At 42.7% G+C, this 27835-nt stretch overlaps 1 protein-coding gene across 2 annotated transcripts in view; it reads right to left on the reverse strand.

The window, feature by feature from the left end:
- Positions 1-27835, reverse strand: part of PARVA (parvin alpha) — a 184684-nt gene that overhangs the window by 60696 nt on the left and 96153 nt on the right. For both annotated transcript variants that reach the window (XM_082341609.1, XM_082341608.1), the window contains 3 exons: positions 20017-20106; positions 19866-19936; positions 16942-17044 (listed from right to left, as the gene is read on the reverse strand). In XM_082341609.1, the coding sequence (XP_082197735.1) occupies positions 16942-17044; positions 19866-19936; positions 20017-20106 (264 nt within the window). The remainder of the gene's footprint in view (positions 1-16941; positions 17045-19865; positions 19937-20016; positions 20107-27835) is intronic.

The raw sequence follows: 27835 nt of genomic DNA on the forward strand, positions 1-27835 counted from the left end.
CATGGTGTATGATCCTTTTAATGTGCTGTTGGATTCTGTTTGCTGGTATTTTGTTGAGGATTTCTGCATCTATATTCATGAGTGATATTGGTCTGTAATTTTCTTTTATTGTAGTACCTTTGTCTGGTTTTGGTACCAGGGTGTTGGTGGCCTCAAAGAATGAGTTTGGGAATGTTCCTTCCTCTGCAATTTTTTGGAAGAGTTTGAGAAGGATGGGTGTTAGCTCTTCTCTAAATATTTGATAGAATTCACCTGTGAAGCCATCTGGTCCTGGACTTTTGTTTGTTGGAAGATTTTTAATCACAGTTTCAATTTCATTACTTGTGATTGGTCTGTTCATATTTTCTAGTTCTTCCTGGTTCAGTGTTGGAAGGTTATACCTTTCTAAGTATTGGTCCATTTCTTCCAGGTTGTCCATTTTATTGTCATAGAGTTGCTTGTAGTAGTCTCTTAGGATGCTTTGTATTTCTGCAGTGTCCGTTGTAACTTCTCCAATTTCATTTCTAATTTTATTGATTTGAGTCCTCTCCCTCTTTTTCTCGATGAGTCTAGCTAATGGTTTATCAATTTTGTTTATCTTCTCAAAGAACCAGCTTTTAGTTTTATTGATCTTTGCTATTGTTTTCTTTGTTTCTATTTCATTTTTTTCAGCTCTGATCTTTATCATTTCTTTCCTTCTGCTAACTTTGGGTTTTGTTTGTTCTTTTTTCTGTAGTTCCTTTAGGTGTAAAGTTAGATTGCTTATTTGACATGTTTGTTGTTTCTTGAGGTAGGATTGTATTGCTATAAAAATCCCTCTTAGAACTGCTTTTGCTGCATCCCTCAGGTTTTGGATCATCGTGTTTCCATTGTCATTTGTCTCTAGGTATTTTTTGATTTCCTCTTTGATTTCTTCAGTGATCTCTTGGTTATTTAGTAATGTATTGTTTAGCTGCCATGTGTTTGTGTTTTTTACCTTTTTTTCCCTGTAATTCATTTCTAATCTCATAGCGTTGTATTCAGAAAAGATGCTTGATATGATTTCAGTTTTCCTAAATTTACTGAGGCTTGACTTGGGACCCAAGATGTGATCTATCCTGGAGAATGTTGCATGCACACTCGAGAAGAAAGTGTAGTTTGCTGTTTTTGGATGGAATGTCCTATAAATATCAATTAAATCTATCTGGTCTATTGTGTCATTTAAAGCTTCTGTTTCCTTATTTATTTTCATTTTGGATGATCTGTCCATTGGTGTAAGTGAGGTGTTAAAGCCCCCCACTATTATTGTGTTACTGTCGATTTCCTCTTTTATGGCTGTTAGCAGTTGCCTTATGTATTGAGGTGCTCCTATGTTGGGTGCATATATATATATATATATATATATATATATATATATATATATTTTTTTTTTTTTTTATTTTGGCTGTGTTGGGTCTTCGTTTCTGTGCGAGGGCTTTCTCTAGTTGTGGCAAGCGGGGGCCACTCTTCATCGCGGTGCGCGGGCCTCTCACTATCGCGGCTTCTCTTGTTGCGGAGCACAGGCTCCAGACACGCAGGCTCAGTAGTTGTGGCTCACGGGCCTAGTTGCTCCGTGGCATGTGGGATCTTCCCAGACCAGGGCTCGAACCCGTGTCCTCTGCATTAGCAGGCAGATTCTCAACCACTGCGCCACCAGGGAAGCCCTGCATATATATTTATAAGTGTTATATCTTCTTCTTGGATTGATCCCTTGATCACTATGTAGTGTCCTTCTTGTCTCTTGTAATAGTCTTTATTTTAAAGTCTATTTTATCTGATATGAGTATTGCTACTCCAGCTTTCTTTTGATTTCCATTTGCGTGGAATATCTTTTTCCATCCCCTCACTTTCAGTCTGTATGTGTCCCTAGGTCTGAAGTGGGTCTCTTGTAGACAGCATATATACGGGTCTTGCTTTTGTATCCATTTGGCGAGCCTGTGTCTTTTGGTGGGAGCATTTAATCCATTCACGTTTAAGGTAAATATTGATATGTATGTTCCTATTACCATTTTCTTAATTGTTTTGGGTTTGTTTTTGCAGGTCTTTTTCTTCTCTTGTGTTTCCCACTTAGAGAAGTTCCTTTAGCATTTGTTGTAGAGCTGGTTTGGTGGTGCTGAATTCTCTTAGCTTTTGCTTGTCTGTAAAGCTTTTGATTTCTCCATTGCATAGGAATGAAATCCTTGCTGGGTAATCTTGGTTGTAGGTTCTTCCCTTTCATCACTTTAAATATGTCATGCCTCTCCCTTCTGGCTTGTAAAGTTTCTGCTGAGAAATCAGCTGTTAACCTTATGGGAGTTCCCTTGTATATTATTTGTCATTTTTCCCTTGCTGCTTTCAATAATTTTTCTTTGTCTTTAATTTTTGCCAATTTGATTATTATGTGTCTTGGTGTGTTTCTCCTTGGGTTTATCCTGCCTGGGACTCTCTGCACTTCCTGGACTTGGGTGGCTATTTCCTTTTCCATGTTAGGGAAGTTTTCAACTATAATCTCTTCAAATATTTTCTCTGGTCCTTTCTCTCTCTCTTCTCCTTCTGGGACCCATATAATGAGAATGTTGTTGCTTTTAATGTTGTCCCAGAGGTCTCTTGGCTGTCTTCATTTCTTTTCATTCTTTTTTCTTTATTCTGTTCCACAGCAGTGATTTCCACCATTCTGTCTTCCAGGTCACTCATCCGTTCTTCTGCCTCAGTTATTCTGCTATTGATTCCTTCTAGTGTATTTTTCATTTCAGTTATTGTATTGTTCATCTCTGTTTGTTTGTTCTTTAATTCTTCCAGGTCTTTGTTAAACATTTCTTGCATCTTCTTGATCTTTGCCTCCATTCTTTTTCCGAGGTCCTGCATCATCTTCACTATCATTATTCTGAATTCTTTTTTTGGAAGGTTGCCTATCTCCACTTCATTTAGTTGCTTTTCTGGGGTTTTATCTTGTTCCTTCATCTGATACATAGCCCTCTGCCTTTTCATCTTGTCTATCTTTCTGTGAATGTGGTTTTTGTTCCACAGGCTGCAGGATTGTAGTTCTTGCTTCTGAAAGAAGGTATTTTCAATTCAATGCATATGGAGCTTCTGCTAGTGATGGAGTGTCTCCTGCAGAGGTGGGGGAAAGCTGTGGCTCACCATGGGGACAAGGACACCGGCAGCAGAATTTCTGGGAAGTACTCCATGGTGTGATCCCTCCCAGAGTCTGCCATTAGCCCCATCAAAGGACCTGTAGTCTCCTCATTTTCTTTATTCAGCTAATTTCAGCTAGCTCTGTGATAATTTACTATTGACAAAATTTTTTTTTTATTCTTCTCGGAAATTGCTTCTCTCATGTTTTTATAGTTCTGCAAATTGTTCATCATTAGTTTAAATTGTTATAAAGTACTAGGCATGATTTTGAAATAGGATGCTATTTGGAAAATTTTCTCAGGTAGGATTATTTTGTGAATCTTTCAGTTGTTTTTGAAGTTAGCATCCAAATATGCTTTTGAAACAATGAAACAGTGTTCAAAAAGTTCTGAAGTATCAAGACAGGGCAGAATAAACTCAATTATTCTGAATGATAGAAGGACTGAGATGTTCTAACAGAGTTGTCATATATATCATACTATATTAATGTAACTACCCTTCAAAGAATTAGAATACATAAAATACTCCATCCAGTATAAGAAATCCTAAGTTATTATATTTTTGTTTCCAGAAACATGGAGATGGTCAGTTTAAAAAACATTTTTTTTATTGCATCATGGTCAAAGAATTTGGTCTGTATGATAACTTGTTGAGACTTACTTTATGGACATAAGCAAATTTTGTTAAGTGTTCCATACAGTTGAAAAGAATGAGAATATTCCAGTTTGGGGGTGTTGCTGGTTAATTACATTGTCCACATCTTCTCTAGCCTTATGAACTTTTTCCTTTATGTGTTATTAAGAGAAATATGTAATGGCAGATTTGTCAACTTCTTGTAATTCTGACTGACATTTTTAATTTTTATATATTTAATGCACAAAAGTGTGTTAGGTTTAAAATGTCCATATTTTCCTAGTAATTTTAGTCTCATTAATATGTAGAGATTTGCTGAAGTGATGCTTTTTGCCTTAGTCTATTTCATTTGATATTAAAATAGTTACAACAGCTTTCTTTTAATTAGTATTAGTCTAGTGTATATGATTACTTCCATTCTTTTTCTTTCAACCCTTCTGTGTCTTCATGGTACTAAGACTATCTCTAGTAAGAGCATACAGCAAGATTTTATTTTGTTATCTAATCTGACGATCTTTGTCTTTTAAATGTATAAAGCTAATTTACATTGATTGCCTTTACGAATATACTTGGATTCACTTCTACCAACTTATTTTAAACTTTTTACTACTCTACTTTTCTGATTCTTTATGTCCTGCTTCCATCCTTGTTGCTTCTTAGATTAAGGTTTCTATTCCCTCTCATTTCATTTTCTCCCCATTAAAAGTAGGGAGGTTATACACTGTTTTATTATCTTAGTGGCTTCCCTAGAAAATTTATCATGTGTATTTAACTTAACAGAGTCCTAAGTTAATTAGTCTCTTTATTCACATACTAAATAATACAAGAACCTCAGCACAGTCTAACTCAAATCACTCTTCCTGACTTAAGTGCCTTAGTTGTCTGGGATTCTGATTCTATCTTCATTTTTTGCTGCATTTCAGATCTTTTTTTTGGGGGGGGGGTCACTTTCCTTCTTTGTGGAGAACACCCTTTAGAAACTCCTTTTAGTGAGGGTCTTTTGGTAGTAAACCCTCTCACTTCATGTTTGCTTAAAATGCCTTTTTTCCCCATTTTTAAAATAAAGGTTTTTTGGGTTTTTTTTTTCCCCTGGATATAAACCTGTAAGTTAACAATATTTTTTCTGCACTTTGAAAATATCATTCCAAAAGCTTTGGGATTTGATTGTTCCTGAGGAAAGACAGCTTTCAGTCTGTTGTCCCTTTATAGGTAATCTCTTTTTTTCTCTCTGCTTTTAATCTTTTCTTTGTCTTCAGTGTTCTTAGGTATCATTATGAAGTTTTCTTGTTAATTATCCTGTTTGGGATTCCCTGAGGTTCCTGAATATGAGACTTCATATCTTTCACCAATTTTGAAAATTTTTAATTCATTATGTCTTTAAATATTGACTATACTCCATTCTCTTTCTTTTCTCCTGCTAGAATTCCAATTAGCCATATGTTGGATTTTCTTAATCTCTATGTCTTTTAATTCTCACTTTCCACTCCATTGTCTTTCTAATACTGCATTCTGGGTAATTTCTTCACTGCCATCTTCCAGCTCATCAATTTCTTCTTCAGCTGCATCTAATCCATTGAGGTTTCTAATTTCATTATTCCATTTTTTCCCATTTCTAGAAGTTCTATTTAGTTCTCTCATATCTGCCTGTCCAATTTTTATAGTTACTTGTTCTTTTATCATCCTTTCAATAGTCTTAAAACTTTTATTTTGACATATTAAATATATTTTCTATTCCATAACTGATCAATTGCTAATATCCATAGCATTTGTGGGATGAACCTGCAGTTTATTGTTTTGGTTGATGCTGCCCGTGGTGGCTTCCTTTCATGTGTTTGTTGATTTCTGATTTTGAGCTCATTTGCCTTGGAATTTTATCTCTGGGAATTTTTTGTGGCCTGGGTTTAAAGTTCATTCCTTTAAAGAGGCATATGTTCCCTTCTGCCTTGGGGAACACTAATAACTTGGAACAACTTTTAACTACATTTTCAGCTTGGGGCATTTAAAGCCACATAAGTACTGTGAATCCTAGTCCTAAAATCTGTGTGAGTACAGACATTTGATGATAAGGAATTATCAGTGCAGACTTCTTCTTTGTCCTGTTCCATTCATATCCAAGGCTGAGATAGACATTTATCCTTACTGCCCCTCTCTGTGGGACAAGATTGTTTTACCTTACCCACTGAAAGTGCTACCCTTCAGAGACACTGGCTCTATTCAGGGGTCTCTGATTCAATTCCCCTTCCTTTCAGACTTCAGGTTTTGTGTCTTGGCCCTGTAAGTGTGAACCATTAAACCTCAGGCTAATTAGGCCATTAGAAATTAACATTTATTTTACTGGATTTACACTTCCTTGTTGTTTTTGGCATCAGTAGGATTTCCTTCCCTTCCAGCTTAGCCATGCAATACAAAAATATATTTTTAAAGGCTTATCCAGATTTTTAAACTATGCCGACCAAGAGGATTTGCTTGAACATTTAGTTAGCCATAATGTTCAACCTGAAAATCTATTTCCTTATCTTACGACATTAGCTTGTATATCCAAAACACTTATAATTGTGATGATAGCCATCATCTCTGACTTGTTCCTAATACCATGTCTTTGATATTTCACTATGTAATGTGTTCACTGTTAGGTTTTGTATAAATGGTCTTTATCATATTTAGGTGGTTTCCTTTTCTTCCTATTTTACTTGGGATAGCTGTTGAAATGTATGAAGTATTATTTGACATCCACCGATAGATTCAGTTTTGCTACTGAAATTTACATATGTACTCTACCATTTTTTATAAAATTGAGAATATACAAACATGGAAAAACTTCAAGCTGTGAGAATTAAGTCCCCTCTTCCCATTGCAGTCCCAAGTTCCCTAGTTCCACACCATAGAGAGTTTATTGTGACTTACCAGAGATATTCTCTACATACTAAATCATTAGATGTGTCTCTTAATGCACACGCACAGTGACATATATATACACACAGTACTGCACCATACTTTTTTTACTTAGTAACACACTCTAGGGAGCTTCTCTACTACTTATAAACAAAAGAATAAGAATAAAAAGACTTTCATGCAGCTTTTGAGTTTTTCAGAGACCAGAAAATATCTCGTCCAGCTTAAGAATACCAGTATACATTATCTTCAATTATCTTAGAATCACTGACTATCATAGCAATACCTAGGGCAGTGCTGTCCAAAAGAACTTTCTGCTATGATGGAAATGCTCATTTCTGCACTATTCAATATGGTGGCCACTAGACACATTTGGCTAGGGAGCATTTGAAATGTAGCTGGTGTGACTAAGTAAAGGAATTTTTAATTTTAATTACTTTTAATAGCTATATGTGGTTAGTGGGTACTGTACTGAACAGCTCAGCTGTACAGTTGCACAGGCCATCTTCCTGGTTTTACAGAAGAGTGACCTGAGCTGCAGAGAAATGTTTTAGTGGCAGAACCAGGATTGGAACTCAGATCTCCTTTCTTTCTCTTCATTCCTCTTTCAATTTTAGCATAGCTGCTACTTCAGCCTAAGTACTTTTTTGGGTGTAGGGAAGCGACTCTCAAAACCAATACAACCAAACCCTTCAAGATGCTGCTCTTCCAGGGACTCATGGAATCATCCCTATTTAACATCCATCACTTAGGGTCAGCCTGGTTTACTTCAGCTGCTCATTCCCTACATCACTAGGTTCTCTTAAAGCTTTTCCCCATCTATACTGCCACTCCTCTAGTTCGACACCATTACTATCTTATAAAAGGATGCCTTGCTGGCATTTCCTCTACTGCCTCTGAGCAACCCTCCTGCTGCTCCTATTTCTGATCATGGTGTTTTGCTCACAAGCCATCAGCAGTTACCACTGGGCACTGAATATAGTCTAAAATTTTTATTGCAAGGTCCTCTATAATGCAAGCTCATCTTTCTTTAAACAAATTTCTCATTTTAGAATAGTTTTTAGATTTATAGAAAAGCTGAAATGGCAGTTCAGATAGTTCCTACATATCCTAAATCCAGGTTCACCTATTGTTAACCTCTTACATTACTACAGTACATCTGTCACAACTAATGAACTGACATTAGTACATGACTATTAACTAAACTCCATATTTATTTGGGTTTCACTAGTTTTTCCTTAACATCCTTTTTCCATTCACACCTATTCGTCATTACCTACCTCATGTCTTCTGTTCTAGGATCATTTTTTCAGAGATGCCTGGTTTTTCAAGACCTTGACAGTTTTGAAGAGTACTGGGTTTTTCCTATATTTTTCTCATGGTTAGACTGGGGATTTTGGAGAGGAAGACCACAGAGGTGAAGTGCCCTTTTCATCGCATCCTATCAAGGGCACATGCTATCAACGTGACTTATCAATGGTGACGCTAACTTTGATTTGGCCAAAGTAGTGTCTGTACGAGGTTCCTCCACTCCATACACTAATCATTGGAAGCCAGTCACTAAATCCAGTCCACTTCAGGGATGGGGAGTTAACTTCTACTTCCTTGAAGGAGTTATAAATTAATAACTTATTTGAAATTACTCTGTAAAGAAGATTTGTCTCTTCTCCCTCATTTATTTATTCAGCTATTTATTGATATCAATATGGACTTAAGGATATTTATTTTAGACTTTGGGTTATAATCCAATATTATTGTTACTCATCTTCTTGCTCAAATTTCCACCTTTAGCCATTGGGAGCTCTCTCAGATGGGCCCTGAACACTTTCAACATGCTGCCCCATAGATATATTTTTTTCCCTTAGTGCCTCTCTTTGGCACTGCAAGATGCTCCAGGCTCATCTGTATGCCCTGCTCCAGTCCTAGAGTCTGCTGATACTCCAGAAGCCCTGGTTTCTATTATTGGAGACCGGTGTTAGAAACCAAGGTCTGGGTGCTGGTTCCCATCTTCTTTGTTAGCCCCACACCCCACTCAACCAATGCTGATGATCACCTACCCATGTGCTCCTGTCTCTATAACACTCTCTCTCCACTCACACTGAAATCCACAGGTGCTTACCAGCAACATTTTTTACTAGAATGTTCTTGTCTTCCTTCATCTGGCTGAAACTCTGCTCCTTCCAGAAGGCCTGATTCAAAATGCCGCCTCTTTCATGATGCCTTTCCAAATCTTCAACTTGACAGCCCACAGCCCTTCATAGTACCAGGCTGTGAGCTACCTAAAGGCGGTGCTGTGATGTATTTACATCCATATCCCTAAACTCAGCAGTAGGACATAGCAAATTAAATGGCTATTGCTTGACGAATATTAATTGACTAGATTAAGGTCAGTGTAAGATGTACTCTTTAGGGTCTACCAGGGAAAACGAACTACACACACATACCCAACACAAAACAAAAAACCCTCCTGCAGAGCCTTTATGTCCAAGGGACCCTTCCTGGTCTCATGCCCGAAGAACATACCCTGTTTCAGTCATATGTTATTGCGAAAACCAGAAGGGAGAGCCTTATGACTTCCATCCCTCAGAAAAGGCCTTTTCTGTTCCCAGTTACACGCACATGTTCAAAGATTAGGATCAGGGGAATCTAACATGCCATAAGGCAAATTGCAGAGCTGTCCCAAGTCAGGAAACCTCAATAGGAAACAGGCAGCAGTCCATGGTCAAATGAAATGATGACCTGGGATAGGCATTTCCCTAGAATCCTTTGCCTCCCGCCTTTCTCACTCAGTCACATCTACCGCCTAGGGGATGTGATGTTGGGGATGCAAATATAGCAAGGTGACCATGGATGCACCTGCATGCTGAGACGCTGGGAAATGTGTCCCAACTTCAAACCATTCTGGGACTTTGTTATTGGTGCACTGGGGTAAAAGAATACCCGGGGGAACTGAGGATATTGCATCTATCAGTCGCCCTGAGAAGAGGCTAATCCTGGGATAAAAGATGAGGTGAATTTCCGTCAGGGGCTAGGGAGAAACTTCCTCTTCATTCTTGGGGGTGGGAAGTTTTTGTTCTGAGGTTTGGAAAGGGCTGGAGCCATTGTCATGAGAGGATGGGGGTGGGCACCATAAAGAGGCAGGCCAAAGTGGCCAGCATCTGACTTTTCCCAGGTGGCGACACCAATGGTACAGAGAAATGGCCAGTGTCGGGAGGAGCAGTCCTTAAAGTAGAAGTTGCACCCTCTGGTCTTCCTGGATGATGCTGATACCCCTTCCCTGAGTTCCCCGCATTCACCTGCCGCGGCAGGCAGCTCTCAGCAAGCTGACGTTTCCTATCTCCGGCCCCGAAGCGCTCGCCTTCTCTACCAGGAGTACAATCCAGGGGTTCTTAATTCCTACACAATCCTCAACCACACAGTGATGGGAGCCATAGGGTAAATGTCCCTGCTCCCTGTCCTGAGTAGGGTGATTGAGGGGTGGTGTCACCTTGTTTCTCAGAGGGACCCCCGCAGCCCTGAGCCCTGGTTGCAAACAGAGCTGTCATCCTTATCAATGCACCCTGAATGGTGTTTCTCTCTTCCTCTCTTACATTCCCCACTTGATCACTTGTACTTTCTAAGATCACCCCTCACATAAACTTCCTCCACTCAAGTCCTTGTTTCAGCATCTGCTTTCAGGAAAACCTCAACTCAGATATGCTGCCAGGGCAAGAGGGAAGACGCAGAGAACAGAGGCAGCAGTGGGCAGCTGGGCTAGGCAGCTCAGAAAGAAGGAGCTGGGGGAGGCTGCACCAGAAGAATTTCCCAGACTTGCCTAGGGACTCAGAAGGGCAAGTAGGGACTTCCCTGGTGGTGCAGTGGTTAAGAATCCGCCTGCCAATGCAGGGGACACAGGTTCGTGCCCTGGTCTGGGAAGATCCCACATGCCGCAGAGCAACTAAGCCCGTGTGCCACAACTACTGAGCCTGCGCTCTGGAGCCTGCAAGCCACAACTACTGAAGCCCACGCACCACAACGAAGATTAGCCCCCGCTCACCACAACTAGAGAAAGCCCGCACGCAGCAGTGAAGACCCAACGCGGCCAAAAATAAATAATAAATAAAATAAATAAATTTTAAAAAATAAAATTAAAAAAAAAAAAAGAAGGGCAAGTAGACCAGGCACTGATGCTGAGCAAGTAGCATCTGGCCACACAGAGGAGCAGCAGGTATGATGCCGCCCTCTCAGAGCTCATGATCAGAGAGCACCCCGCCAGACAGTCTACCTGTCATCTCAGGGATGCTCAACTCTTCAGAACTTCCCCCTAACAATAACACACACGCACCTCTGGCCCAGAGGTCCCTGCCTTGGCATCTTGCTCATTTCTGGGTTGAGTCCTTGCTCCATGATGTCATCAGCATGGTTTCCTGGATTCCAGGTCCATATCCTGCTCCCGAGATGTGACTTGGCATATCTGGACTCCTGAAGGTCGCTATGCCATTTTTATTTTTTTCTAAATGCCAGTATTTCATAGTTAGTTTACTAATCCCAAACTCAGCCCCCTCCTACTCTCCATGCCCAGCCCCAGTACAATTTGAAGCTGAATTTCTGGAGATGATCATGCCTGCTTCATCTTAGTACCACTGGGTAATAGTACCGTACCTATACATGGATGTTTATTTGTGTGACAGGTAGCCAGTTAAAAACACCAAGTAATGTGCCCAGATACTGATTTCTAAACACCATTCTCTAATAAAAGAAACTGGGGCTCCTTGGAGAAGTAGTTGATTCTAGGGCCAGAGTAAAAGTGAAATATAAGATGAGCCTGGAGCATCTTATAATATGAGAAAGTAAAGAAGTGCTAAGAAAAAAAAATATGGGGCAGCATGTCCAGGAAGTGCCCAGGAGCCAACCTGAAAGAGCTCCTAGTGGTCAAAGTGGGAAGTATATGAGCAAAACATGAATAATGATAATATTGATGATAACCTAAAGTATAAAATAAGTATCTTTGTATCCATACTGATGTAAATAAATAAGTAAATGGGGGACAAGGGACAACTCTTCCTTACAGAAGACTTCCAATTAATAAATGTGGAAGGAATAGGAAAATAGAAAACCTCCACTAGGCCACCACAGTAATAACCGGCAGACATGCTCCACCAATTACAATTAGTGGGAGGAGTGTAAGGAGAAGCAAGATATTTGCAGAGTCTTAAAGTATCTCCTCACAAATAAATTAATAACAAAGAGAAAAATAGCAACTTAACAGTGAAGGAATCTGGCAGACACCACCTTAACCGAGTGGTCAATGTTAACATCAGCAGTGATAAGACATGTTAACATTGTGTCTGCCCTGATATGATGCCCTGAGGACACATCAACTCCATGGTGTCCTTCCCCAAAACATATCACCTTACTCTAATCGTGAGAATACATCAGACAGACCCAAATTCGGGGAGATTCTGCAACATAACTAACCAGTCCACTTCAAAAGCACCAAGGTCATGAAAGACAGGAAAGACTATCCCAAACAGGAAGGGACACAGGAGATGTGACAACTGAATGTAATGGGCCATCTTGGGTTACCTCCTAGAACTGAGAAAGGACATGAATGTAAAAACTGGTGAAATCCAAATAAATCCTGTGATTCAATTAAGCATTGTCCTGAGGTTAATTTCTTTTTTAAAAAAATTTATTCACTTTTATTTATTTGTTTTTGGCTGCATTGGGTCTTCGTTGCTGTGTGCGTGCTTTCTCTAGTTGCAGCGAGCAGGGTCTCCTCTTTGTTGAGGTGCGCGGGCTTCTCATTGCGGTGGCTTCTCTTGTTGTGGAACACGGGCTCCAGGCACGCAGGCTTCAGTAGTTGTGGTGCGTGGGCTCAGTAGTTGTGGCGCACGGGCTTAGCTGCTCCGCAGCATGTGGGATCTTCCCGGACTAGGGCTCAAACCCGTGTCCCCTGCATTGGCAGGTGGATTCTTAACCACTGTCCCACCAGGGAAGCCCGAGGTTAATTTCTTAGTTTTGATGCTTGCGCTATGGTTGGTAAGATGCTAACATTAGAGGAAGCTGAGTAAGGGGAGGCGGGAACTCTCTGGACTGTCTCTGCAGCTCTACTATAAGTCTAAAATTAGTTCAAGGGGCTTCCCTGGTGGTGCAGTGGTTAAGAATCTGCCTGCCAATACAGCGGACACGGGTTCGAGCCCTGGCCCGGGAAGATCCCACATGCTGCAGAGCAGCTAAGCCCGAGTGCCACAACTACTGAGCCTGCCCTCTAGAGATCACGAGCCACAACTATCGAGCCCGTGTGCCGCAACTACTGAAGCCCGCGTGCCTAGAGCCCACGTTCCGCAACAAGAGAAGCCACCGTGATGAGAAGCCCGCGCACTGCAACGAAGAGTAGCCCCTGCTCGCAGGTACTAGAGAAAGCCCACACACAGCAAAGAAGACCCAACGCAGCCAAAAATAAATAACATTAAAAAAATAAATAAATAAATAAATAAAATTAGTTCAAAATAAAAAAGTTTTAAAGAAACACTGACAAATGGGCTATGGGTTTAAGTGTTAAGACAAATAGTGAAATATAAAGAAGATCTGGGAGAACTTCAGAGTGCTACCAAGGCAGGAAACAGCTTAATGTGAGAAAAGGATTTTGGAGCCAGAGAAGTTAAGACAAATGATGAGGTTCTGAGCTAAGGAGGAAGCAGTGGGGCTGGAAAATATTGTTGAAAGCCACCCCTGACCTAGCACACAGTGAGCCAGGCACTTCTCCAAGAGCTGCACGTGTACTAACTGATTAAGAAATGAGACGGTTTGGGGCTTCCCTGGTGGCACAGTGGTTGAGAATCTGCCTGCCAATGCAGGGGACACGGGTTCAAGCCCTGGTCTGGGAAGATCCCACATGCCACGGAGCAGCTGGGCCCGTGAGTCACAACTACTGAGCCTGCGCGTCTGGAGCCTGTGCTCCGCAACAAGAGAGGCCACGATAGTGAGAGGCCCGCGCACCGTGATGAAGAGTGGCCCCCGCTCTCCGCAACTAGAGAAAGCCCTCACACAGAGACGAAGACCCAACACAGCCAAAAATAAATAAATAAATAAATAAATTTATCAAAAAAAATAAAAAACAAATGGGACGGTTTGACACACACACACACATATATGGGAACACAGTTGTCAGAACTGTGAGTAACAGAAGATGAGGGAAGAAGAAGGAGCTACCCACGATGACCCCCAGGTTTGTAATCTGTGGTCATAATAGCATTCCTCAAGGTGGAAAACAGATTGGGCTTGGGGAGGAGGAAGATAAGCTCAGTTTGGGGCAGTCTGGTTATAGGTGCCTGTGTGACAGCCAGGTGGGCAGGTGAAAGATAACCTTACTTACAGCTTCAAAGAGAAAGCCATTCCAGAGATAGAGACCTGAGAATGATGATCATATAGCTGATGGTGGAAACTATAGGTGTGGATGAAATCACCCAGGAAGAGGGTATGAAAGAAAAAGAGAAGGGGGCCAAGGATGGAAGGTGGAGGAACCCCAACCATTACAGAAAGAAGAACAGACGAGGAGGACTGAGAAGTGGGTGTCAGAGGTGGAAGAGGACCCGAGGAGCATGAGGTCACAGAAACCGTCAGGCTGGGGTAGGGGGGGTGAGATGTTCAGTAGTGTCAAATGCTACTGCGTAAGAAGAGCTCTCAATTGACACTGGTGACCTGGGAAGGAAAAGTTGATGGGAAGGCGGTGGCACCCAGCCTGTACCTAAGGAGTGAACGCTCAGTGGTGGGAAAGCAGAACAGGGAGTGCCAAACATTATTTTGAGAAACGTGGTTGGGAAAGAGGAAAGAAAAATAGCCAGAGGGGAACTCAAGGTCACAGGGGTCACCCAAAACTCCGTCTCCAGACTGATTCCTCCCAGGAGTTCCTGACACATATTTTCAACTGCAAACTAGTTCTCTCCACTGGGTACTCTGCCTGTAGCTTTTGAATGTGTATGTCTAGCCTTAGACCTACAACGGTTCTACGCTTAAGTTGACAAAAGAGGCATCATCTCCGCTGTGAATCACATTTTCAACATGAACATTGAGATCTGAGATGAGCTAACCTGACTGTACTTGATGCCTGACTTGGGGCGGCACAGATGATGCTGGACAGTTTTGTAACCATTCCCGGAGGTGAGATTGCTCATGACCACGTTCCATCACTGCACAGCCATGTTCCACCCCTGCTTTCAAAGCCCAGCGTAGAACATTTCCAGACAGTTTCAGATCCCGACTAGAAATTTGCTGGCGGGGTTAAAAGCTATAGTCACTAGGAGAGATACTCAGTGAGGCTCACGGCTTTTTCACATCTGCATGTGCCAAAGATGTTTCATTCCTCTCCGTGTTCAGTTGCATTTACAAGCCTTTAGATATGAACACTCATTAATATTGACGTTTGAGTACCGAATCGGCTTAGCTTCCTAGAAATTACTAGATTTTATATTATTCATTCATTCATTCAATATACATTGATTAAGTGCTGGGCAACATGTTAGTACTGGAGAAGACTGGATAAATAAATGCAAAGAGGTTCCTTTCCTTGAGAAGCCCACATACACTTACGTAAACAGCTACAAACAACATGGACTATCCTATAATAATAAAGCCACGTATATTATGTATACATGTCTGTGTGTGTCTATATAATAAAGCATTATGTTATGTATACGTCTGTGTATCTACATAACAAAGGCATGTATGTTATGTATATGTCTATGTGTATCTATATAATAAAGGCATGTATGTTATGTACATGCATGTGTATCCATGTAATAAAGACATGCATGTTATGTATACATGTGTGTGTATCTATTTCTGAGGGAACACAGACGACAGCATGACTCTCTCTTCCAGATGTGACTGGGTTGTGAGGGGCATGAGAGGGAGGCACGTTCAGTTGACTGTAGATATTGGAAGGATGAGCAATAATGGTTTGCCTCGGTGGGTAAAGGAGGAAGAAGGGCCCTAAAGGCAGAAGGAATAGCAAGTGCAAAAGTAGAGAGGTGAGGATATGCCCGGCGTATGTCATAATGTGGTGATGGTGTTCATAAACATAACAAAACCACCAAGGAAATGACGAAAGACACTGACTGGGCACTCACTGCGCATCAGGTGCTGTTCTAAGCACTTTACATGCATGAGCCACGTGTGTGAGTGGTCAGAGGTGAGGCTGACAAGACAGCTGGGGATCGGATGATGAAATGTTTTGAATGTTGTACTAATAGGCCTGGACTTTGTCCCACAGGTAGGGGAGAGTGAGTACTGGCAAGATGAGACTTGCAATTGAAAAAGATTCCTCAGCTAGCTGTGTGGGGAACAGGTTGGAGGAGGTGAGATGGGAAGCAAAGAGGTGAGTTGGGAAATTGTTTCAACAGTTCAGACAAGTGAAAATTGCAGGGAGGAGGGATGCGGGAGAGAATTCTGAGCAAGAAACGGGCCTTGGAGACCCCCCTGCCCCACCCCACAGCCATGGGGGGGCAAGGAAGAGGGAAGGGGTTCTAGTCACTCAGAGGGGCAGGAACATCTTCAGGAAAGTGGATGAGCTCAGCGTGAGGTGCACGCAGGTGGAGGTGCCGAGTGGAGTGGGCAGCTAAGAATGAAAGTCTAGAACTTGGGGCAGTGGTTAGGATGAGAGAAAGTGGGGCGCAGAGAGGGGAAGTCCAAATCCAGTCAAGTTGAATCTGTCATCACCAAGCTCACCCTGAAGTCTCCCGTCCCCGCCTCCTCCACACTTTCACACAACAGCTATGAATGGATACAGGGACACATACCCTTCCAGACGCAAGTTACCTGGAGACGCACAGGGGCCAAGCATCACAAAGCGCATGCTTGCACCAACCTAGAGAGAGATACGCAGAGGAACACACACACACACACACAAACACACGGGGCCATAGATCACAGAGGTACACATACACACACAAACACACATACATACACACTGGTCCATAGGAGAGCGGTACACAAACACATACATGCATCTCCACACACACGTAAATAGACCTACAGAGGTCACAGGAGCACAATTTTCTGGAGAGGGTGAGGCATGTATTCCAGTGTACGGTGGAGTCTTTCCATGCTGATGACCCTCGGCTGTGAGGGGGAGTAGCCCCATCTGGTCACAAAGACTCCCTTTGCAATGCGTTCATGTAAAACATCCCAAGAGGACATCTAACTGATCTGTTATCCCACGCAGGACCCATTCCTATTCCATTCCAGGTGTACTGCTGTGGACGGAGAACAACTCTAAAGTAGGAGATTAAAGACACCCACTGCAATATTCAACTCTCCTCTTACCAAAAAGCTTCTGCAGGACTTGACCATCGTATAAATCTTCAGCCAGGTCTTTCACAATGATTCTTTCTCCAACCAAAACATCATTAATCCAGTCAATTAATACCTACACAGAGAGAGAGAGAATAAGAGAAGAGTCATGGGGTATTTTCTTACAGACCAGCTTTCTCATCCTGGACAGTTAAAATTTAAATGAACTTCATATTTTGAAAGGAACAGAACTATCCAAATGACCCAGTATGTGGACAAGCTGTGAGTGGGAGCCCCAGTGGCCCTGTTAACTTTCAGGTATGAGCTCTTCTAGTGCTGATGGCACCCGTGTCTCTGCTAATACCTCTGGCCGCTACCATTCCTTTCCCGAATGGCAAGCAACGTTCGCACAGTGCTTGGCTGTGTGGTTTTGTACCGGCAAGAGTATGGGCTTTGGAGTTATGCAAACTGAGGTTGAAAACCCCACTTTACCTACTAATTAATTTGCGCATCTCTGGGATCTATGGACATCTGTGTGTGTGTGTGTGTGTGTGTGTACCTCTGTCATCCATGGACCTCTGTGTGTGTACCTCTGTGACCTATGAATCTAAGGCAAGCTAGCTATCTGCTCTGAGCCTCTGATTCCCCACCTCTATAACTGAGGTTGAAGATACCTCCCACACTAGGTGGTAGAAAAGAATTACAGGAATTCCCTGGTGGTCTCCGCGCTTCCACTGGTTAGGACTCCGCGCTTCCACTACAGGGGGCATGGGTTCGATCCCTGGTCAGGGAACTAAGATCCCGCATGCCGTGCAGAGTAGCCAAAAAAAAAAAAAAAAAAATTACGTGCGGCAAGAACCAAACGGTCAGTAAGGGCAGATTTTATTCATAAATAAAGCACTCTCCCGTTGTGACATCTGACCAGGTGGTTACTGTGTTCAGGAGGGGAAATCAAACACAGAAGTAAACGTATCTGCCCAAGGACAGAGCTAACTGTGAGCGGAGACAGGAATCGGGCTCTTGTCCACCTCGCTCCAAAGCACACGCTCTCCTCCCCGCACCAGGCTCCCTCTCAGCGGGGCTGTGCAGTCTCCTGCCTGGTCTGTATCTTGGCCCCCGTCATTCCCTGAGAGTCCTCCGTGCACCAGGCATCCAGCAGAGGCATTCCAGGTGATGCCTCACCCAAGTAATCCACACAACACCCGAGAGGCAGGTAGCATCAGGTAAGGAAACTGAAGTTTGCACAAGGCCATTGCCTTTTTAATTTTAACCTCTTGTTTTGCTTATGAAGATATTATTTATATAAAATAAAATTAACTAATTTTAAGTACACAGTTTGATGAGTTTTGGTCACTGTACACGGTTGTGTAACCACCACCACAATCAAGACACAGAACAGTTCCCTAGCCCTAAGAAGGTTCCTTTGGTTTCTTTGTGCTCTGTCCCCTGCCCTGATCACAGGCCTCAGGCAACCACTACAGTTTTGCCTTTTTGACCATTTCACCTGTATGGAACATCATCTTTTGTGTTTGACTTCTTTGACTTGGCAGAAGTAATTGCCTTTACAACACAGGTGGGAGCTGGGCTAGGTTTCCATCCCTGGCTGGAGCCCTGTGCCTTCAAAGCACATTGTTCTACTGCCCTAAGGCAGGGGCTTCCTTGCTCCCTTCCTCCCTCCTTCCTTCCCCTCGCCTTCCCTCCCCTCTCTTCCCCTTCCCCTACCTTCCTTCCCACTCCCTCCCTCTCTCCCTCAACCATCCATCCACCTATCCATCCAACCATGCGTGCATCCATACATCCAACATCTACCCACCCAGCATTTATTAATACCTGCTGTATGTCATACTCTGTGCTGGATCCTGGGCGTACAATGATGAAAAAAAGAGAGAATCTTTAACCCCAAGCAGCTCACCATTTAGCGAAGGAGACAGAGAAGTACATGAATAGTTGTAATGCCATGTGGTGACTACAGTGACAGAACTAAATGCATGAACCACAGCAGCACACAGAGGGGCTGAGTGACAGCCCTGGGGTTTAGAGAAAGCTTCCTGGAGGATGTGACCCAACTTTGGCTTCAGGGGAAGAGCAGGTAGAGCCCCTGGGCACAGGGACTGCATGACCAAAGGCCTGGTGGTGGCAGGGCCGAAGCAAGCACGGTGCGCAGGCGTGTACGGGGAGCCAAGGCGAACAGATCCGGTGTCCTCGTGTTGCCAGGCAGGGATTATCTGAGGTTAAAGAGGCAGCCAGAGCATGGAGGCTTCAAACACCACCCCCAGGACTGTGGGCTTCAACCTGCAGTTCTTAGAGGAAACTACATACAGGTTTTGAACAGGAAAATGATATATTCAGATTTGCATTTTGAACGAATCACTCTGGCACCCAGTGCCTTTTTGTTCTAAGTGCAGCTTGAAGAAGCTGAAGAAGAAGGACACAGGACAAGGAATCAGAAGGGGGATGAAATGAACATTTTTTGAGGGTGACCATTTGTCAGCCACTGTGCCAAGTACATTATGCACAGTATTTCATTTCATCTCATTCGTTTCTGTTTGAACCCCATCTCCTCCACTCAGCTGTGACCATAAACAAACCATCTGGCTTTTCTGAGTCTCAGTTTCCTCATATGTAAAATGGGGATGATACTAGATCTTACTTCACAGGGTCCTTGAGAAAAGTGGTGAAAGGACTGTGTGAGCTCTAGGATCCTGGCAAATGGGAACTTATTTGCGCTAACTTCTCCGGTGCTTATGGTCAACGCCATTCGTTGGGCACTTGTCATGTCCCACTTCTGTTAACTTGTCGATGTCCACCTACTGGACCGCGAGCTGCCTGTGGGCAGGGACTGCCATGCCTTTCTATTCTCTCCGCAGTGGCTCGTGTGGTGCCTGCACAGGGTGCGTGGTCTAGAGACACCTGTTGAGTCTGGGAGGCACCTGAAGCCCCTTCTAACTTCCTCTTACCTTGATCAGTTCTTGAAGTTTGGGGTCGCTGCGTGAGTTGGGATCCACCATTGTTCGCACTTCGTTCTCCTCTTTAAAAAGAAAAGACAGTCAGTGGGGTGGTCCCACCTGAAGGCATTAGGCTAACCCAGAGAACAAGAGACCCCGTTACCCAGCATTGTGTCCTCAGGGTCCAGCTCAAAGGGGATGGGGCTGAGGGGCAGGTTGATGGCGTTCATGCCCTCCTCCTGAAGCTCTGACACTGCAAGAAGGAAGCACAGAGTCACACTGTAGCCCACAGACAACAAGGGGTGGGGCTCGTAACAGTCGTGTTCCGTATCAATGTGGATTGAGAAATAAAAGCACCAAGGTTAGCCTATAGCTGTGGCTCAGCCTGCATCTGATTCCTGCCTCTCCTTGCTAAAAAGGACCAAACTGTCCCCTTCATCTCACCTCTTCTGACCGTCACCTCACTCGTTTTCCTGGAGAAATAGGGCACAGAAATCTGCCTCCTTTCGGAAATGATCTCGGGATAAACAGAAGTGAGGTGGGCCCTGCAGTTTCTCTTAAGTCTCTGCCCTTGCCTCCTGCCTGTCCCTCCTTCCAGGGCTTGCCATCTGGTGCAGCGTGCGCCTGACAACTCTTTGTTGACTGGATGAACGAGGTCCCCACGTTGAGGCTACATGTATGTTGTAGATCATTTCCATCCTCAGTTCAACCCTCCTCTGACTTCTCTCCTGATTCGGCTTCCCTGAGTATTTTTCTGATTATCCCGCCTCCCTCCTTTACCTGGCCCCAGCTGCTGCTTGAGAGTACCTCATTCTGGCCTCTCCCTGGGCTCTGGACCTGTCCCTTCAGCTGTAAGGAGTCATGGGCCCTGTGGCCAGGCACCTCACCTCTCCAGGCCCGTTCCCTCAGCTGAACATGAAGAGCTGGGCAGGATGACCAGTAAGTTCTTTCTTACTCCCCAAATCTTAGAAATCTATGATTCCACTGTCCTCAAGAAAAATAACAAGAGGTCCATGACCACTAAAGACTTCCAGCCTGCTCCCTCCATGCACTGAACCCTCACATGAAGCCTTAGTGAAAAATAAAAATCCCTACCACAAAACCAGTTGTGTGATGGACCCTTGCTGAGCACTTACCTTGGATTTTTACCTCTCCTAAAAGCAGTGGCTCAAATCTCCTCACCTCTACTCAATTCCAGTTTGAGTAATTACTTTGCACCAGTTAAGCACAGAATGACCATTTTCTCTGAAAGCACTGATCACCAAAGGGTTCTTAAAGGGCTGATATGGCAGCTGCAATCAACCTTTAGTAAAAGCAATGTCCCATCTTTCCATTTTATTTATTTTTATGGACTATGGCCTCACCGATTGCCAGCATATACTTGCAAGAACTCTTAAGCACAAGGCAGTTGCTTACAAAGAGTTCTTTCATATTAGCAAACTCACTGATTGTTGCAGCTGGACAGGGAACGAGATTGCCTAAGAAAGGGAGTGAAACCCACTCTGCCCTAAAGGACACAACTCGCATTATGAAGCTGGTATTTAGTCCTGTTGCTGTGGGATCTTGACATTCATATGGGATATCAGCCAGTCACCATCTTGAATCTCCAAATCCACAGACACCCACCACTCTATATAATTCCCCCCACCCCCATAAAACATAACTGAAAAACGTAAGTGACACCTTCAAGGTTTAAATGATTCTACAGGTATAGGACTGCATTTGCTTTCCAGCGAAGAACAACTGCTTCCTGTTAGACTCTATAATGTCTTCTAGCACTCCTCCTAGGACTAGCAGTTTGCTTTCTTTTCCAGGCTGTTTCTTACAAAGAAGCAAGATTTCCACTACTTAACAAGCACTGCTACGCAAGCAACGGGCAATGGAAATAAAGTCACGTTTCAGTGTGGGTGTGAGACTGGGTTTACTGGCCACTGAAGAGACTAGCTCTTGCTGCCATCTATTTCTCCTTCCCGTGTCCGCTCCCCGCCACCACCCCCGGCCATGTCTGTGCTGTCCAATACAGTAGCCATTAACCACATGTGGCTACTGACATTCAAATGAATTAAAAATTCAGTTTCTTAGTTGCGCCTGTCACATTTCAAGTGCTCAGTGGCCCACAAGGGGCAAGTGGTACCACATTGGACAGTGAGAATGTAGACTTCCTCACAGGAGATTCAGTTGGATGGCGCCGTCCTAGGTAATCCCATAGATCCAAATGATGCCCATGTTTAAATCTGCAGCCTGATGTATGCTTTATTATATATTTTTAAAATTAATAAGATTTAATTATCTAAAAGTGAATTCAAGGCAACAGAATCAGGGATAGGATAAAAATGAAGCCTCTTCCTAGATATTTTTCATGTACAAAAGCCACCAAGTTTGACCTAATTTATTCTCTATTGGTTTTATTTTACCCAGCATCACTGGGTTGTGAAAACAGAAGTCAAGCCATTATTAAAACAAGACCCAGAAACAAACAAACAAAAACAAACAAAATCTCCAGCCTAGGCCTGACCCTGAGCTCTAGACTCAATGTCTCCTCTTATGTCTATTAGTGGAGATCTCAAATGTACACATCCAAAACAGAACTCGTGATTTTCAGCACCCTCACCCTCACCATAGCAACACCATATCAAGACCTGTTCATCCCCTACTCTTATCCTCCTCAGTAAATGGCACTACCATTTGCATAAGGGTTCAAGCCAAAATCTGAGGAATCACCCTTCACTTCTTTTCCTCACCATTTGCAGCCAATACATCGGCAAGTTTTGTGGGCTCCACCTCCAAAACAGGACCCTAGACCCTATTCCAACCACTTCTCACCAGCTCCACCACCATCATCCTGGTTCAGGTCCCCATTATCTTTCACCTAAATAACCAGAACCACCTTCTAACCAGCCCACTGCTTTCTGATGCATTTTCCCCGCCCCCGTCTACTTCCTATAGCACAGTCAGAATGATCTATAAAGATATAAACAGGATCATACATTCTCCTGCTTTAAGCCTTCCTGTGGCTTCCCATCATACTCAGAATAAAACCCCAACTCCTTCCTACAGGACCCTCTGATTAGCCCCCTGCCTCCCTCTTGTATTGTATTTTCTCCATAGCACTCATCACGATCTGAAATAACTATTATTTCTACGTTTGTTAGCTATCCCCCCTTAACAGAATGTAAGCCGTGGGAAGACTGGCACTTTTTCCCTTTTGTTTGCTCTTAGTCTCCAAAGAGGAGCCAGATTGCCTAGAGTCAAATCCAGGCTCTATCACTTACTAGCTATGTGACCTTGGGCAAGTTCATCAACCTCTTATACCTCAGTTTCCTTATCTGCAAATGGGGACGATAATAATATTGCCTACCTCCTAGGGTTGTTGAGAAGATTAAATGAGTTAATATATGTAAAGCACTTAGAGAGTGTCTGGTACTAGTAAGAGCTATGTAATTATTTGCTATTATTACTTAAAATGGTAAGCACTCAAGAACAATTTGTTGAATAAATGAAAAAAACAGTTAAGACCACCCTTCCACTGCACAGGTTGTAAGCTGAAGCACAATTTAGCAAAGCAGTGTATAGGATGTAAAGAAGGATTTCAGCCTGTCCTTAGGGGAAAAAACTGTATTTTGGCCTGACCCTGTGTGTGCGTGTGTGGGCACATTTCTAGGGCAGCATTTCCAGCATACATTTTGTAAAGAGAAAAAAGCTGCCTCTGTCCGAAGACTGTTGTACAGCCAGAGCCAATTTGTGAATATAGAGATATTTACACCTCTAACGCGTGACTAGAAATGCAATATTTGCAGCCAAATATAAAGGTGGGTCTGAACGGGATCTCTTTTTCTGTGTAGATCGTTGTTAAAAATGTTTTCAGATGAAAAATCCCCAGTAAGAAACACTCCCCTCTGCCCTGCCTCTTTAATTCACTCACAGAGACAAAACAAACCCGAGAAGAAAGGCTGAGATATGTTTGCAATTGGAAATGTTTTTTTTTTTTTTTCAGGAAATGATTTGGTACAGGAACATCATTCCCATCCCATTAACTGCTGACTCGGAGCCAACTGTTTGTAAAAGTGAATATGCAAACTGCCCAGTTCAGGCCTGGCCCCCGCCCCGTGGGGCTGCATTAGTGGCCACATTCCCAAAACAGCCCGCATGCTTTGGACGTTTCATTTCTATTAAACCAAAGCAGGACCCAGCAGAAGCCCCTCGCCATCCTTATGCTCTGAAAGAGAAAGAGCTGCAACTGAATTTTCTCGGCATAGAATATGAATATGATGTTTATCCCTCGAACCGCCTCTAACAATCTAAAACTAGGTCTGAATGTGCAGCCCTCGGTGTCTCGTGGCGCCATTAGTCATAACTTAATGAACAGATTAAATGCCCAGCTGAAGGTCGGGCTTGGGAGAGCAGGGCGATTGCTTCAACTCCTGAAGTGCTCACCATGAGAGAGGGGGCTTGGCTTTTCTGGGAAACACAGTCTGACTCTGCACCCAGCTGCGCAGCAGAAAAAGTACACAGATGGGCTTTGGAGTCTGAAAGAGCTAGATTTGAATCCTACTTCTATTTTTATCAGCCACAGGACCTTATGTTAGTGACTTAACCTCTCTGAAGTTCGGTATAAAACAATTCTGTATAAAACAAGAGTGTAGGGACTTCCCTGGCGGTCCAGTGGTTAAGACTTCACCTTCCAATGCAGGGGGTGTGGGTTTGATCCCTGGTCGGGGAGCTAAGATCCCACAGGCCTTGTGGCCAAAAAAACCAAAACATAAAAAAAACAAAAAAAAAAAACAAAAAAAAAAACCCAGAAACAATATTGTAACAAATTCAATAAAGACTTTAAAAATGGTCCACATCAAAAAAAAAAAAAAACAACTAAAACAAAACAAAAAACAAACAAACAAACAAAAAAACCCAAGGGTATAGCTGACACTATTGATTTCCTCTCCAATATTGATTTTGTTTTTTTCTCTGCTGAAAGAACCCTCATTTTGTTCCAGTATACACTCTGCCTCCTGTGCCTCTAGGTACCTACCTAGTACATGGAACACCAGGATTATAAAGTTGACGGATGCGATGAATAGTAATTTCCTTTTCCTTTTTTTCCATGAGAAACTGAATAGCTGCAGGCATCTCTTACACTCCAGAATATATATACAGGTGCTCAGTGAACACCAGGTAGAAAACAACTATGGTGAGAAGAATGGAGAGAGGTTTCTAAGAGTACAAAAGGGTCTATTTATGCAAGGCCAGTAATTTCATTCCTTCAACCAATAAACATTACCAGGCACCTCCTCTGAAGCAGACCTTGGGTCAGCACTGGGGATGAGGGTTTGGGGATCTGACATGAGTTTGCCTCAATCTGTTCACAGGTGGTTGGAGGGGCAGGCACAGAAAAACACAATGGGCAGTATGTTGCACTCAGGGGTGAGAGACGTGTAAACTAGAGGCTGTGGGAGCTCGGGGGGAACAAGGATAACTTTGGATGTGGAAGACTGACTGGGAAGGATTCCCAGAAAGGGGGCCAGGTGAACTGGATTTTGAAAAACTTAAATTTTCATCTGACACAGGTGCCCCACAAAAAGCACGTCTTGTGTATAAACAGCAAAGTGTGGACCAACAGGGCAGGTGTTGAGAGAGTCGTGATTATGTCTGAGCACCGGGAATGCAGGGTGCACACAGGGGAAATGCGGGGAAGAACAAGGGGCAAATAAGTAGGTGGGGTCCAGAGGGTCAAGGGCTGCGAATTCATCTGTTCTCCAGCACGCCCTGGACCCTGCTCCCTGTGTCTACAGATGAAAAACCCAGACAACATACTGACGGAGGGCAAGAAGATAAGCAAGATGTTTTCCCTTTCAGTGCAAGTGGACCCCAGTGAGATACGTCGGCTGCTCCAGATCCTTATCAGGACTCCAATGATTAATTTCTGGCCCTCGTAAAAGATACTCAAGCTCCCTTAATTTCTAAATGGCTCAAGGGCCCCCCGCCAGAAGTTCTTGCAGCTAGAGACAACTACACTGTCTGGTCGGCAAATCCCAACAATTTTTCTCTATGTGAAAAATCAACCTGAAAGAACATCTACCAAAAAACTACAGCTAACATACTTCGTGGTGAGAAACTGGAATACTTACACCCTAAGATTGGGAACAAGGCAAAGATGTCTCCTCTCACCACACCTATTCAAAATCATACTAAAAATTCTAGCTGCTACAATAATACAGGAGACGCAGATAAAAGGTATACAAATTGGGAAGGAAGAAATAAAACCATCTTTGTTTGTAGATAACATGATTAACTATGTAGAAAATCCCAAAGAATTGACCAAAACAAAATGAAACAGAAAAAATCCGTACTCTTAGAACCAATTAGTAATTATGACAAGGTGGCAGGATAGAAGGTTAATATACACAAGTCAATTATTTTCCTATACACTGGCAATAAATGATTAAAATTAGAAGTTAAAAACACAATATCATTTATAGTAGCACCCAAAAATGCAACACTAAGATATAAATCTAACAGAATGTACACAGGGTTGATATACAGAAAATTACAAAACTCTGATGAAAGAAATCAAAGAAGATCTAGATAAATGGAGAGATAGTCAGTGTTCATGGATTATAAGACAGAGTATTAAGATGTCAATTCTTTCCAAGTTCACCTATAGATTCAAGGTAATCCTAGTCAAAGTCACAGCAAGCTATTTTGTGGATATCGACAAACCGATTCTAAAGTTTACACAGAAAGGCAAAGACCCAGAGTGGACAACACAATATTAAAGAAGAACAAAGTTGGAGGACTGACACTACCAGACTTCAAGACTTACCATGAAGCTACAGTCATCAAGACAGCATGATACTGGCAAAAGAGTAGACACACAGATCAATGGAACAGAATAAAGAACCCAGAAACAAACCCACACAAATACAGTCAACTGATCTTTGACAAAGGAGCAAAGGTCATTCAATGCAGAAAGCATAGTTGTACCAACAAATGGTGCTAGAACTGGACGTCCATCTGCAAAAGTTAATCTAGATACAGACCATACATTTTTCATTTTCTTAACAATATCTGTCACAGAGTAGAAATTTTAATGAAGTCCAACATCAACTTTTCTTTCATGGATTGTCCTTTTGGTGTTATATGTAAAAACTCACTGCCAAACCCCTAAATCACATAGATTTGCTATGTTTTCTTCTGTAAATTTTATACATTATGTTCTATACTTAGGTCTGTGATCATTTTGAGTTAAATTTTGTGAAAAGGTCATTAAAAACAAGGAAATTCTGCGAAAATGTAACAGCCAAGAGAAGCCTAAGAAGATGTGATGGCTAAGGGTGATACGGTATCCTGCATGGGATCCTGGAACAGAAAAAGGACATTAGGTAAAAACTGAAGAAATCTGAATAAACTATGGACTTTAGTTAATAATAATATATCAATATAAGTTCATGAATTATAATAAATGTACCCTACTAATGTAAGATGTTAATAAGAGGGGAAACTGGGCATAGGCATATGGGAACTCTCTGTACTACCTTTGCATTTTTCCTGTAAATCCAAAAGTATTATAAAAACAGTCTATTAAAAAAAATCAACCCAAATTTGCTATTTTTCTAACCAAATAGAGTGTTCACTGGGGGGAAATCCATGATTTTAAGAGACATATGTTTCTTCCCATCACCAAGGAGAGAGTGGTAATTTGTCCAACATTAGCTGAGCCCTATAGAAGCATTTGCACAGGAGGCAAAGCACAAAGACCATTTCAAAGCCCTACAAGTGCAAGCTGTACTCATTCCCAAGTGGAACTTGTTTCCAGGAAGAAACTGCCTGGTGTTTTGGTTTGTTTCCAGGGCTGAGATGAGAAGACAGAGCTTCCTCATAACTTAAGTATGCTGGGCAAGGTCATTTCTGCTTTCCCAAGAAGAGGTCTGTCCCACTAGCATAACCGTCACTGAAGGTGTCTTTAATGCTTTCTCCGGAACTGCTCT

This window comes from Balaenoptera borealis (genome assembly GCF_965194805.1).
Source record: "Balaenoptera borealis genome assembly, chromosome: 11".
Lineage (NCBI taxonomy): Eukaryota > Metazoa > Chordata > Mammalia > Artiodactyla > Balaenopteridae > Balaenoptera > Balaenoptera borealis.